The 14755-nt window shown below is 44.3% G+C and overlaps 1 protein-coding gene across 1 annotated transcript in view; it reads right to left on the minus strand.

Moving 5' to 3' along the window:
* Positions 1-14474, minus strand: part of LOC121282897 (multidrug and toxin extrusion protein 1-like) — a 48272-nt gene extending 33798 nt beyond the window's left edge. The window contains exons 1-4 of the mRNA XM_041196707.1: positions 14397-14474; positions 12368-12469; positions 11010-11078; positions 1666-1814 (exon numbers count right to left, since the gene is read on the minus strand). Coding sequence (XP_041052641.1) covers positions 1666-1814; positions 11010-11078; positions 12368-12469; positions 14397-14474 — 398 coding nt within the window. The remainder of the gene's footprint in view (positions 1-1665; positions 1815-11009; positions 11079-12367; positions 12470-14396) is intronic.
* Positions 14475-14755: the final 281 nt, after the last annotated feature.

Genomic DNA, 14755 nt, shown 5'->3' on the forward strand with positions numbered 1-14755 from the left:
CAACAACATCCTGCAGCACAGAACACTGCACATTATCTAACATAAGGCAGTTCTGAACAAACAGGAACTGGCCTTTACATTACCTCAGCATGGTATTGATAAATTGTAAGATACTCCAATCTAACAATAGGTAACATTAAGGATGGCCCTAAATAACTTGTCAAACTGAATCCTCAAAACTGGGTTTTGCAAGGAAGTGACCACTATCTGCACCTCTCAGTGTCCTGTTTGTTGGAAGGATGTTTATGAAAAGCAAACAATGTTGTCCAGCATGAGTGCTTAACATGCTCCATGCAGGTTTAGTTCTTTTAGGATTTAAATATTGAACTACATAGTAGGACTTTTAGATTCGTTGGATTCACTCCAGCGTCTCTCAAGGTAAATGGAGCTGCTGTAGCATAGTGATGATAGTTCTCCCCTTAATTGGGATAGAAGTATCTTGCTGGAGTTAGTACCTTTCTACTCAGGGATTTAAGGTAAATGCTACTTTAAATATTGATGGATATCTTAAATATCTCTCTGTAACATTAATAAGGCTTGAATCCTCCAATAGAAACAATATTATACTAACCTTTCCTAGAACTGTCAATGTTGTGATTGAATTACCATCAAAAGCGAATTGCATGATTGGTGCTTTAATAAACCTTTCTATAATTTAGAAAATATATTGTCTCATATAGTCTCCTGTGTCCAAACTTGAAACCCGTCTCTGTATAATTTTTATTGGAGAGATACGTTGTTGAGGAGAGATGCCTGGACCCTTATAATATCCGGGTTGTTATAATCTAGCTAAAACTTGTTAAAAGGGATATTTGGAGGATGACAATATTCTCTGGTGGTTCCTTTCCTTTGGGGAGAGTCAGATCAGTGCCTTTAAGGCCTGTTTTTCTCAACATAAAGGGAGAATGATCATCCGAGGAGTACGCCTGATCCAGAATAGTCCCAAAAAGGGGCTAGGATTATAACCTCTTCAGGAGTAATAGCCTTGATTTTTGTGCTCAAGCCCCAGAGTGGGATTTGAACTCAGAGCAAAGCAATTCAGAGGCAAGAGTGCCACCAACTGAGCCACAGCTAACATACAAGGAAGGATGCTGTTAGCAAGATAGATGTGAATGGCTCATCCCACTACCCATCATCTAACCCCAAAGGCCTATCTCTGGGCTTGACAGGTTAATGGAGCAGTTTGAGGCAGCCTGCAGCTCCATCTTTCACACTACAAGAGGACCCATTTTGTTGCATTATTTTTCCTTTTGAATTTTAAAATAGTTTGCACTCCCACCAAGTCAACTATGCAGACATCATGTGCCTTGTTGCTATTCCCTATCGCTGCTGCTGCTCTGGATGCCAGGCGGTGTTCACTGTAACATGGTCGACTCACCATTTCATTTGGTTGACTCACCATTTCATTTGGTTGACTCACCATTTCATTGACTCCCTCTCTATTGAGGAGACCAAGTGGCCTCTGCTTGACACTGATTCAGCTGAGATTAACCCCTCACTATATGTAAATGTGCAATTTGGAACCTCCATCCCATCATTCCTTGACCCAACACTTCTGTGTTCACTAACACACTCTGTCATTGGGCCAGTGGACAGCCTCCTTTCTTTTACTCAAATACTGTTATTTTGTTCTCTTTTGTAATAAAACATAGGTTAGACTGTCACCTGGCAACTGTAGGAGACTGTTTTAAAGCCACTAAAATGTGCTCGGTGTTTATGAAGATAGCCCAGCAGGGAAAGCAGGCTATCATGAGAATGAGAATCCCTCTTTGGAGAATCACTCCTATTCGCTTCCAGTTCTTGCTGCCGTATGTCTGAAAATCAGAACAAAAAGCATTGTTCAAGCAAATTGTATCAATGTTGACTGTTAAATCACATTCTAAATTTTTCTGTATAAGTGCTAAATACAATAACATAAAAATTAGAATATTAAAATATTTGCTTCACTTAACCAAAAGCATGATGATTGAATTTTATTTTTGTTAAGGATTTCATGTTCCAGCTTGGTTCAGGCCACAAGCACAGGAGTGAAAACTGCATCTGAATATTTTTACTTACTCCACAATGGAGAGAAATTACAAGGGGAGGCGTATTGTCACTGACTGGTAATCCAGAGACCGAGGGGGATCCTCTGGGGACCTGGATTCGAATCCAAAATTTGAATCCAATAAAAATCTGGAAGTCTAATGATGACTATGAAACCATTAGCCAGAATTGTGACCTTGATGGGCGGGCGGGCCCCACCTGCTTGGCGGCGGGCGGGCAGCTGAACTCCGCTGCCGAAACGGGTCCAGCCGCCATTTTGAGCGGATGGGTCAATTAAGGCCCGCCCAGCGACCTGCCCGACAGGGGGTGGAAGGATTCCCCATCTGTCAGAGTGCGCTCTTTCGCACGTGCGTGTGAAAGAGCGCACTGCTCCCTGAGACTAAGTGCTGTCTCAGGGAGAGCGCTGAATGTTTAAAAAACTTTAATAATAGAGAAAGAAAAACATTATCAACATGTCCCCCTCATGTGACACGGTCACATGAGATGGGACATGTTAATAAATATGAGTGAAACTTTAATAAACTTTTTAAATTCTGAGATGATACCTCATCCCGCCAGTGGATGGGGCTTTATCTTTTTTCGGAAGCCCGCCGGGGCTCCTGGCCTGCCCGCCAGCCTTAAGGTTGGACGGGCAGGTCTTTCAATGAGCTTAACGATCCTGTCAATGGCCTCAATTGGCCATTGACAGGTCGGCGGGCGGACAGCTGATTTCGCTGTCTGCCCGCCTTCCTGAAAATTTTAATGTAAACGGGATGATGTCAGGGGTTCCTCCCGATGTTATCCCGCACCATTTTCCCGTCGCCAAGTGGGCCCCGCCCCCAAATCGCCAATGGGGAAATCCTGACCATTGTCAATTGTTATAAAAACCCATCTGGTTCACTAATGTCCTTTAGGGAAGGAAATCTGCTGTCCTTATCTGGTAATTTAAGAATCAACCACAGGCCTAGCCAGCGACACCCACATCCATTTAATAAAAAAAAAGGGAGATGTTGAAGATACAGGATAAGAATAGGTAATAAAAGAGCATTTCATCAATCCTGTCTGTAAATCATCTTCTCCATAAAGGTTTCTATCTTAGTGCATAAGGAAAGCTTCTGCAATATTTCTCAATGTTCCCAAAAGCAGAGACAACAAATCTCAGGAATATTTATCTAATGCTTTTTCTTTCATCGTGATCCACCTTGGGAGTAAGAGATGGTGCCTGTAGTTATCAATGTTTAGAATGTTGAAAGTTCCTCATATATTTCATACCACATCAACTGTGGCTCATTGAACAGCACTAGTGCCTTTGAATCTGAAAGTTGTTAGTTCAGGTCCTACACCAAAGATTTATAGAACAAAAATCAAGCCTGGCACTCTAGTGCAGTACTGATGTCAAAGATTCTATGGCACCTTTGAAGAAAAGCTGGGGAGTTATCCTGGATGTCCTGGACAAAGAAATAGATTATCTGGTCATCATTATATTGCAGTTTGTGATCTGTCAAATATCTAGTCCATGGTTCATGTCAATATTTTAGAGGTTATATTTAATTCTGGGAAGTTGTTGTGAAGGTAAGGTAACTAAAATGCTGGGCTTTAGAGATTGCCAAAACACCTCAAAGAAAATGGCATTTCACAAGGTTACCCTTGTTTGTTTAATAGAGTCAGAATTGAAGAGATGGAGCCATGAAAGAGCAGGTGGGCTTACTTAGCTGGGGACCAGGAGATGAGATGTCTACACTGCTTGCAAAGAAGTGCAGTCCGGAGAGATATTTTATTTTAGGAGGGAAAGCTAAATTTGTTTAAAAGCAGTCAATGAACCCTGAAATACTGTGTCATCATGGAGATGGGTGGAGCTTAAGAAGGTGCTCTGGTTTCAATTGATCTCAGTGTTCTGCAGCAGACAAAGAGGCTGGATACAGAAAAGCTGCTGCTGATAGCAGGTCTGGGAGCAGTTTGGTGCAGCTGTTGGTTGCAGTTTGGACCTTGTGTGGTTTGCAGCTCACAGAGAAGCCCTGGGAGCTGTTTGGTACAGTTAGGGCTCAGAGAATTCCCAGGGAGCTGAGAAGGTGGCAGATGGTCACAGTTTCCCTCCCGGGCAGCTGGGGCTCAGAGAATCTCTGGAAGTCATTTTTAGCCCTGTGAAGCTAGGAGACTGGAATTTGGTAAAACCATGGGGCAGTGCCAGCTTAATGAAGCTAGTGGCCTGTGAAAGGATTGGAAATGTGCTGGTAATTAGAATCGGGAGTGCAGCTTTGTGAATCCTGTGCAGCACAGTCTCAGGAGAGTAGAGAGAACAACCGAGAGTGAGCAGCTGTAGAGGCAGTCTGAGTCAGTGCAGCTTTTAAGGAAATTCAGAGACTAGATCTTGGAAAGTGAAGAGTTTAAATCCCACACAGATAGACAGAGTTGTAATACGATTTTGTGACTCACAGTGGTCACTGATGTCTGGGTGAATTGTTGAGAAATCTGTGGCATCTGTCTTGGTCACACCAGTCTTTTAAAATGCAGCGTGGTGTGTTCGACCACAGTTTGCCAGTTAATTCGTATTTACCACATGGTAGTTCTGAATGTTAGCGTTGAGACAGATATTGGAGATTGTTTTGCTTTTCTGACATCTTATAGTAAAATTTATTTTGTTTGTTTAACACCATGGAAATTTGTGGCTTTATTCTCCTAGTGGGTAACTTGGATTTCACATTTTGTCTACTTTAAACAAAAAGTTACTTCTCTCTAACCACATCGTAACAGTGGGAGCTTGCTGTGCACACATTTGCTGCTGCGTTTTGTACATTACGATAGTGATGATGCTTCAGAAGCACTTCATTGCCCGTAAAGTGCTTTCAAATGCCCTGAAGACATGAACAGCTCTATACAATTGGTGGTGCTTAGAATGGCAATAGAGCTATATGCTGTGACTAAGAGTGGAATTTTCCCATCCGGTCCACGGTGGGTGTTGTGGTGGGTGGGAGTGGAGAATAGAGCGGCAGGCAAAAACTTGCAAATCTGCCATTGTTAAAATAGGTTACAATTCTCCCAATGGTGTGTTTATGACGGGTCGGTTATCTCGCCAACATGTCATGAATGCTCATTAAAGCAGCTGCTCGCTGGAATCTTGCCACACCTTCCAATCTTGCATCGCACCAGCGGGAATTTACGTCAGCCTCAAATCCCTATGAAAAGGGGTGGTGAGCGCAAGTCAGACCTCAGTTCGTTGCTAACTTTGAGGTGAGTGGAACATACCTGCCATAGCGCTGCGCCGGTCTTGTTGCGATGAAGGCCACTCTGTTGGGGACGTAGGGTTGGTCTGCTCTTGCTCTTGGCCTACATTGTCCCGAGGAACACCACGGTGCTGTGGCACTCATGCAGGCCTCCACTTTCAGAAACTAGCGCTTCAACTGGCGGTGGGCTATGAGGCGAAGGTGGGGTTGATGAACCCGAGGGAGGGAAGGCTGTGGAAAGGCAGTGAGGGGGAAGGGTCAATACGAGGAGGGTCTTTCTGGGGTCACTCTCTAACCTCTCATTGCTGCAGGAGTGAGCAGGAGTCTGCTTAGAAAGAAAGGAGGATGACCTCCTTGCGATGAAAGCCACTTAAAAGCCACTTAAAACCAATACCTTCATTAGCACCGTTAAAGGGCTGCTCAGAACTGAGTGGCTACACATCAGAGTCACTGCATCTCAAGAGTAACACATAGGAATGTAGAAGTTGGGAATGCAGACAATAGTGAGGGAGACACAGCTGTATCATAAATGACATTCCATCAATGAAGGCTTGTCACATGTTCACAGAATTGACACTCCCAATGGGCCAAAGGGCATCCACTCATTGACCATGAGCAACGGATTGGTCATTAATATGCCACATTGGAGATTGAAGCACAGAGCTAGGTTCACTCATCTCACTGAAATTTTAGCATCCCATGCAGGACTAAAGATGTTACAAATTAACAATGCCATCTTGATCATCTCGATGTGTGCGCTAGTATCTCAGGGACATCAGGCAGCATCAGCCAGCATGCAAGTAGGGCAGGAAAAGCTTTGGATCCTTACAGTCTCCAAATGTGCCATCCTCTGAGCTTTGTTTTCTTGCCCCTTGAATCATTAATGTCTTCAATGGCAAAAGCAGAAATGGATCCAGGGCTCATTGCTGCCTTTGTCAGGGTCCAAATGAAATGGAGGAGGCGAAGGAGAGAGAATCCATTCGCAGCTCCAGCAGGAAGGACATGGTCGGAGCCCGAGCATGAACAGGGGGTTCAGGAGGAGAGACCCAGACAAGTGGGGCGATTCACCAGACCTAGGGTTTATCGTCCAAGAGTCTCCTATTTACAAATGAGTGAGAGGCAATGCCGTGCACATCTGCATTTGTCCTGATCTCTGGTACATCACATATACCACATTTTTCATGAAGACCTGATGCCACATGGATACCCCCTGCCAGTGGCATTGAAGGTGACCGCTGCACTAAATTTCTTGGCCTCTGGTTCTTTCCAAGGATTAACAGGCAACCTGTGTGGCATCTCTCAGTCTACAACACATTGATGCATAAAGGAAGTCACAGATGCCCTTTACAGGAAGACTCATTGTTATGTCAGGTTTGCTCTGGATGAAGGTAGCCAGGATGTGAGATTCACTGGCTTCCTTGTCATCTCAGGCTTCCCGAGAGTGCAGGGTGCAATAGACTGCACCCATGTGGCTATACAGGCTCCATGGCAGCAGGTCCTAATGTTTATAAACCCCAAGGGCTACCATTCATCAATGTACAACTGCTGTGTGATCACTGGAAGCACATACTGTATATTTGTACGGGGTACCCTGGGAGTTGCCATGACTCCTACATCCTGAATCACTCCCAGTTGCATGAGATTTTGGAGGGGCCATTATGTCCGCAGGGATATCTGCTTGGGGATAAGGGGAACCCACTGAATCGCTGGCTGATGACACTGATGTGCTGGCCTCAGAGTCGTTCTGAGGAGGGCTACAACACTGCTCACAGCTCCACACGCTCCCTCATAGAGCAGACCATAGGACTTCTGAAGGTGCGTTTCAGATGCTTGGATCACTCAGGTGGTTCACTCCAATACACTCCCGACCAGGTTTCCCGCATCATCGCAGTGTGTTGTGTCCTTCACAATCTGGCAATGCAAAGAGGTGACCCCCTGTCAGAGGGTGAAGTGGAGGAGGATCAGAGCTCATCGGAGGATGAAGATCCGGAGGCCGAGGAATATCTGGAGGTTGCTAAGGGTCAGTGTGATCGCAATCATGCCATGGAGGAAGGAAGGCATGGGAGACATGCCCATGATACGTTAATTGCTGACAGTTTCCATGAAGAGTAAAGACAAGTAAGGGGATATATCCACATCTCTCCTAGCCCTCAATGTCATTTTCTTTCAATTCAGGGGATGTCCACCCAATTGCAGCAGGAACGAGTCCCACATTCACAGTTGCCTGTTCTGACCTCATGAATCACCAGACTATGATCATTGCTTTGGTTGGTGGGGCCCTGTGAGTGAGCTCACTCTGGGAACTGAGAGTCCACTTAGGAACAAGACCGATGCGAGAGAAGACTTGAAGCCTTCACCGCCATCTAATTTTGCAAACATTGCTGAGATGTGGATACGCTTAGGGATCTCCTCCCCCCGTGCAAGTCTTCTCTTCTGCCACTGCCACTGAGGAGACACAAATGCTGCTAGAATATCAAAGCTGATGAGCTGCTCTCACTTGAGGAAGAAGGGTTAGAAATGCTTACATCACACATTTCCAATAAAGATTTCAACAGAGCTCTCTGACATCACACAAGGCTGTGGAGACTAGTTCAACTGAGGTTGAATCACAAGAATGTGATTCACACAGTAGCACACTATCACTATTGTTAGGAAGATATAAAAATTCTCATAATGTTATTGGAATTTATTGTAAAATAGAGTAATAGTGGGATGTGTCTATATGTTTATATGTGTCTGTGCGTGAGACTTAATTGAATTAGAGGCAGCTGGTCTGGATGCTTTGATGTAAGAAGAGAAGTTAGGTTTGAAATGTTAATTTGGTAAATATGGGGATGTTTAGAAACATAGGTGTCAGGGGAACATTTGCATTTTAAAATAAACCAGACTAGATTGTTTTCAAAAGAGGGAGTGAAATGTGTCACCTAGCCAGGTGAAGTTTAGAAACAGTGTGTTTATTTTTCTCAAAGATTATTGGTAAAACTTAGTACTATAGAGATTTTTATTATCAAAAAGATAAAGTCAAAAGACATAGTGAAACAATGGGAATCTGCATTCAAAGGGGAAAATATGTATAAGGAGCGAAGGCTATGTGTAAGGGTAAACAGTCTGAGATTCAACAAGTGTGAAAAGTCTACAGCATCTATGTCTCAAGCTGCTGTCTTCAAAGAGCTGAAGTTAAGAAAACTCACTTTGAGTTCGATTTGTTCAGGGTATCATGTTTCTTTGCCGGGTCTTTTAAAATCTGTGTGTCTTACTGTTTCCTTAAACGTGTAACTGGGAGTTAGATTGATTAGAGGATTTAAAAGTTATCACTGTAGTAATTTGTAGATCTTTGTATGTATTTAAAATGTATTTCCCTTATTAATAAATGTTTAATTTAGTTTTATAAAAACCTCCTAAGACTCGGTGGTCTTATTATTATTGAATTCATAGCCAGCATCTCGAAACATACAAATTTAAAATTAGTTGTGACAGTTGTTTCAAGTTTCCCTCTGGGATTTGAACAGCTCAGCATTTACTATTGGCTTTGTCATAACATTGAAATGACAACACCTTCAGTTGTCTACAAAATAACACCTGTCCACAAACTAACACCTTCAGTTGACAGGAAGATTCACATAGCCATCAAATGTATTAACAAAAGTGCAATTTCTTTACATGACCCAAAAGTAACATCAATTTTTCTTAATTTTCTTAACTTTAGCGCTACGCCTGGGTGCTGCCCCAACATCTGCAGCAGAGGTGGAGGCAGCCTGTTGAGTGTTACATCCTGATGTCTGTGATGACCTTGGTAGACATCCTCTGGTGGCCCAAGGCTCAGGACCAGAAGCACCCTTGGCGGCCTGAGAAGCTGGAGTGAATGGGGTCACAGGCTGTGAGTGGCTGCACACCCTTGGAGTGTCCTGAGAGGAGGCCCTGGGGTGTCTGGCTGATGCTCATCCTCTCTGTGGGTGCCTGAGGACCCCACCCAGGCTCCTGCAGGAGATGGTTCACCTGGAGGCAGGTCAAGATGCTTCGTCCCCATGTCACCTACATCTTGATGGTGCCCATAAGGATGTGTGACCATGGAGTGCAGGTTCGAGCACAAATCTGGTAAGACCTGTTGGACCAAGGTCTCCATGGCCAACCTTCCCATGGTGACCTTGAGGCACTCGCCTGTTGGAGACATGACATCAGACAGGACACGGATGGACCCCTCCATTGCTCGCTCATGTCTGCTGAGTGACTGTCGAATCTCTGCCTGATATTCCGCTGCCTGTCGTTGCATCTCCAGCATAGATTTGGCGGCCGCTTCCAGAAGCTCATCATCTGACATGGACTGAGCGAGTGGCTGGTCTCCAGCAGCCCTCCAAGAATTGGAGGCTTGGGCTGTCCCTGCCTCTGACTGCTGTGGGGACACGCCAGCGAGGTGTTCCCCAGAAAGGGAGCCTGAGCCTAATCTACAGCTGTGCCGCACTGATAAGCTGTGCTTCCTGCAGCCATCCCTGGGATTGAGTGTGTGCCTTTGTGCCTGTACCCCTCTGATTAAGGCCTGGAGGGCCTGGTGGGTGCTGCCTTCTTCTTGAGGCTTTCGGCCTTCCTCTTCTGCCTGCTAGACATCTCTGGTGGGCTGGAGAGATTGAGATTGTGTGTTGGACTAGCCTTTAAATATGGCACCCAGACCTTTGAACCTGCCAGCTGACAGCAACCACATGAATCAACTCCCGACCTGTCAGATGATTCGGAGAGAAATGCGCCTTTGCATAATTCATGAAGCTCCAAGTGCAGAATCGGGCACGAGTTCTCGCCATTACAGAGAGCGGGATGGGCGCTGCCAAAAATGCCCACCACCACATTTAGCTCCATTTATGGAAAATTCTGCCCTAAGACGCTCAATAGGGTGCAGTTCACTTTGTGCAGTAACATAAAGCGAGCACTCGTGAATAACCAGCCTGTTTTGCTTTCTGCAGTGTAACTGGGCAGAGTATGAAATGGGACACTGATTTGTTCTTGACCATTCTGCACCCTGCTTCAAGATGAACTTCGCTCCAATATCCTTACTTGTTGGTTCAGATTCTCTGCATCGTTTTCCTACTCACAGCTCAAGAGTGTTTAGACCATAAGACCATAAAATATAGGAGCAGAAATTAGGCCAATCGGCCCATCGAGTCTGCTCCGCCATTCAATCATGGCTGATAAGTTTCTCAACCCGATTCTCCCGCCTTCACCCCGTAACCTTTGATCCCCTTACCAATCAAGAACCTATTTATCTCGGTCTTAAATACACTCAATGACCTGGCCTCCACAGCCTGCTGTGGTAATGAATTCCATAGATTCACCACTCTCTGGCTAAAGAAGTTTCTCCTCATCTCTGTTCTAAAAGGTCTTCCCTTTACGCTGAGGCTGTGCCCTCAGCTCCTAGTCTCTCCTACTAATGGAAACATCTTCCCCATGTCCACTCTATCCAGGCCTTTCAGTATTCTGTAAGTTTCAATCAGATCCCCCCCTCAACCTTCTAAACTCCATCGAGTATAGACCCAGAGTGCAATTACAGAAGGCCAATTACAGAAGCCTTGGAGCAGCTGAAATCAGCTCATTCAGGACAGTCCAGGAATTGTATCTGGTACATCCCTGGCCTGTCTGGCTCAAATTCACAGGGGGAAATGTGTGTCTCAAGGCCTGAGGTTAAAGGCTTTCTCTTGTCTGATATAAAAAAATCATTTTTGCTGCATTAAGCGGACATCCCTGCTCCTAACACAGCCTGGAGTTAGCTGCACCTACCTGAGATATGAGTGTGTCACATGCTGTAGACAACCCAATACCTATGGAGGCACCCAATATAATTATTACCTGTCAAAAAGGATTAAAGAAAAGGAAGCATTTAGCAATATTGTCATAGATGCCAACAATATGCTACAACAGTACAAAATATGATCTCTTTTACACAAACATAGGCCAGGATCTTCCAGTCCTGCCTTGGTGGGATCTCCTGCGGGGATGTGGTGGGCTAGCTAGCCTAAAGTCCATTGACGTTCGGCGGGACTGGAAGACCTCAGTGGTGGGTGGGGCTGGAAAATCCTGGCAATTGTGATTTTTTTGTTTTTTTATTCCTCATTCTTTCTCCTTCTCTTTTTCCTGGCAAATCCCAATTGTTGCTAATCTTTTGGTTGCTCCAGACTCAACTGCTCAGTGGTTTTCTGACCAGCATCCAACTTCCACCCTCCCTAACCTTGAGCTCACCCAAAACTCAGCTACCCATGTCCTAATTCATGCCAGGTCCTCTTTCTACATGACTCCTATACACACTGACCTATGTTGGCTCCATTGAAGCCAATCTATGCCTCCAGTTAGAATTCTTAATCCTGTGTTCAAATGACTCCATGATCTTGCCATTCCCTATTCCTCCCTCTGCGAACTCTGTGTTCCTCCAATTCTGGCCTGTGGTACATCCCCAACTTTCATTCCCCTGCCATTGGCAGCCGTGCCTTCAGCTATCTGGACCCTGACCTCTAGAATTTCCACCCTAACTGTCTCAGGCTTGTCACTTCTCTCTGCTTCTTTTCAGACTTTCCTTAAAACCTACTTCCTTGATGAACCTTTTGGTCACTGACCCTAATGTCTCCTCCTTTACTTTAGTCTCAAGATTCGTTGTCTGATTACGCTCCTGAAAAGCTCCTTGGGATGTTTATTATGTTAATACGGCACATAAACACTATTGTTGATGTTGGTACAGTTCCTCAGCAGCCCATGAATACCTTGCACAAGTGACCAGTCCCCATGTGTGATCCAAGTGGCTGCCAGAGGATTATCTGCCCATGAAGAGCGGTCAGACTGAGCCCAATCTCATTCTCACCCAATGTCCACACACATTGGACTTCCAGGATGGCTCATTGATGATGGTGATGAATTGGGATTCCTAGCTGGTGTTTCTGTCCTTTAGCCTAGGGCCACTGAAGCAACTGCTGCTCTCTCACTGTCCTTCCATTGAGAACAGCAGGTAACGCCCAGGCTTTTTCACAAGGAGCATTTCAGGTAAAGGCACTAAGCTTCAAACTGATCGGAAGCAATGCAATTCCATCACTATTTTATAGAGGATACATTATGATGAATAAATGTGCACATTCTGAACATAAACTCACCGCTGAGGCAAGACTAACTGCGTCCAATTCAATTTTTCCTAAATGTCCACAGAATGTGGAGTTGACAATAATTGTGAGAGCTATCATCAGCTGTGATAAAAACTGTCAAAGGAAAATGAATGATAAATAATATACACTGGCCACAATTTTAATCAAGCTGTTTTATATCTAAAAAATTGAATTAAACTAATAATATTCCTTACTGAATGTAATTGTCCTTTTTCCTTCTCAATAAATTTTGCACTTTTCAAATGATTTCACTGAGATTTTCAAGATTATGAAGGAAAGTAGAAATGTTGATGCAGGTAAATCATTTGCTGTGTAAAGGTTTCAGATGTCAGGTTACAAAAATTGGGAATTATGGTTTTTGAAGTAATAAACAAAGCCAAGCAGAAAATTTTTACTTTTAAGGTAGGGAACTGAGGAATAAGTTAACAGGCAACTTAATGAGGTGGATTTTCTAAATGGGCTCAATAAGTTGAATTGTATAAATGCAGTGAGTGAAGAGACTTTGATCAATATGCTCAGTGAACGTGATTTTATAATGGACGCATTGAAGAGGACCATAAATATGGCACTGTAAAGGGAATTATATAAATGGGCCAATTTTATGGAGCCCACAAGAACGGGAAACATAGCGTGTGGGGTGACTGAGTTAAGCGGGATGGGAAATCTTGATTTCCCGATGGCAGGTTGAGATGCAGAGCGGGGTGTTAGTAGTGTATTTGTAGCATTCTTTTGAATAAAATCCTACTTTCAAGATAAAATGAGTAGCCCAAGAGAATCTCATCTCAACCAGTTCACGTTTGTTTAAATGTGACATGCACCAGTTGGCTTTGTGCAGTTGTGTCTGAGGTCAGCAGTTTTCCTTATTGAATCTTGTGGCACAGGGGAGGGGAGCAGGAAAATGGCAGCTTGAATGGAGACCTGGGACCAGGAAGGGTGAGTCAGGGGTCAGGGGGTTGGGTAGGGTGGGGTCAGGAGTGAGAAGGAGTGCAAGAGGAATCCAAGGGAGGACAGCGGGTGGTGTTGCGGGCATGGAAGTGTGAAGTGGAAAGGGCCTGGCATCCTGGGTGTGGTGGGGGTTGGTGGGAAGTCAAGGTACGAAATTGTGGCACCAAAGGGTCATGTAAGTCCTTTCTAAATATGGGTCCATCTTAGGGTTTTGACTAGCAGGGTCCTTACAGGTCTTTGACTTCATCCACAACATTTGAATTATCACCGCTGAGAGCGATCAGCCAAATCAGCCAGTGATGAGTACAACTCTGGATGCTAATATGAACATTCAACAAACAGTGAACAAAAAACACAATACTGTTTCTTCCACAATAAAGGAAATATCCCTAACTGTCCTGTAAGCGTCAATGTGTGCCAACCATGATGTGTGCCAGTACATTTAGATCTCTCACTAAGCTAGTACCAACAAACAACAGTGATGCATAGATAAATAATGTGAAATCAATGTAATGTGAAATATTTATAAATCAAATATATATTTGAAAAATACCATGTCACATTTGCACTTTCTATAATTTTTGTATTCATGGTAATGGAGTTGGGCAGGAAAGTTAGGGTTGTGATGAAGAACCTCCCTGTTTGCACAGGGGGCTCTGTTATAGCATGTTCACTGGGAGGCTGTAAGGCACATGTCTGACCTCGACCACTACTGTCAATCAATAGCACCTCAACAGGACGCAATGTATTAGTCCCCATGACTTGCAGTCTGCAAGCAGCACTGGTCGAGGTCAGACATGTGCCTTAAAGCCTCCCAGTGAATATAATATTTATATAGTTTTATCTTCAAATAAAGAACCACATTATTGTTTCACCAACCCTGGTACGTTCACATTGAACAGATGAAGAACATTACAGTGCATTATTATGCTTCCGATGGAAGGAATGGTGCTCCTGAGAAAATTCAGTCCAATTAGTTAATTGAGGGAAAGGAGGTAAATGGGTTTGGTAGACAAATAGATATGCTTTTGGAGAGAGTGGAGTGTGATAGGATATTAGGTGGGTGTAAACTCACCACTGGCCCAGCCAGTCTGGAAATACGTTTCACTTCCTGCCAGAAGTTGATGGGTATCAATCCCCTTATTTTCCTCATGAACAGGTTACCACAGGTTCCACATGTCTGGGCAACATTGTCAGAGCTCGGTTCCTTTGAATTCCCCATCTTTCCAATCCTTCGCTGCTAAAGAAAAATAAACCAGTCATTTCACTTTTCTCATTTGGATACCCCCTCCCCGACACCCTGAACACCAACCACCCCAAGCACGTTACCCCTCTCCACTGTGTTCCACAGCCGCCCCCCCACCCTTACTTTTTGATGTAATATATGGTTACAATTTTAAGTCAATTTCCGTGGTGAAGTGGGGGAAAGGTGAA

The sequence above is a fragment of the Carcharodon carcharias genome, chromosome 10 (assembly GCF_017639515.1).
Source record: "Carcharodon carcharias isolate sCarCar2 chromosome 10, sCarCar2.pri, whole genome shotgun sequence".
Classification (NCBI taxonomy): domain Eukaryota; kingdom Metazoa; phylum Chordata; class Chondrichthyes; order Lamniformes; family Lamnidae; genus Carcharodon; species Carcharodon carcharias.